The 224-nt window shown below is 72.8% G+C and overlaps 1 protein-coding gene across 1 annotated transcript in view; it reads left to right on the forward strand.

The window, feature by feature from the left end:
- The first annotated feature begins 6 nt into the window (after positions 1 to 6).
- HUS1 (HUS1 checkpoint clamp component) overlaps positions 7 to 224 on the forward strand; it is a 10,868-nt gene continuing 10,650 nt past the window's right edge. The window contains exon 1 of the mRNA XM_077781176.1: positions 7 to 117. Coding sequence (XP_077637302.1) covers positions 66 to 117 — 52 coding nt within the window. The 5' untranslated portion in view covers positions 7 to 65. The remainder of the gene's footprint in view (positions 118 to 224) is intronic.

The following is a 224-nucleotide window of genomic DNA, read 5'->3' on the forward strand; positions in this document are numbered from 1 at the left end:
GGGACGCTTAGGAGGAAACTCGAGTTTGCGGTCCCCCGACTCCCCGCGCGGGCCTCTGTCCTGCCATGAAGTTTCGGGCCAAGATCGTGGACGCGGCCTGTCTGAACCACTTCACACGTGAGCTGGGGCCCGGCGGCCGCGGGGCGTAGAGGGGAGCGGGAGCCGGAAGGCGGCAGTGCGCGCGCCGGGTCGGTGGGGGGGGGCGCGGGCCGCCGGAAGTCTGG

This window comes from Crocuta crocuta, unplaced genomic scaffold, assembly GCF_008692635.1.
Source record: "Crocuta crocuta isolate KB4526 unplaced genomic scaffold, BGI_CrCroc_1.0 scaffold108, whole genome shotgun sequence".
Lineage (NCBI taxonomy): Eukaryota > Metazoa > Chordata > Mammalia > Carnivora > Hyaenidae > Crocuta > Crocuta crocuta.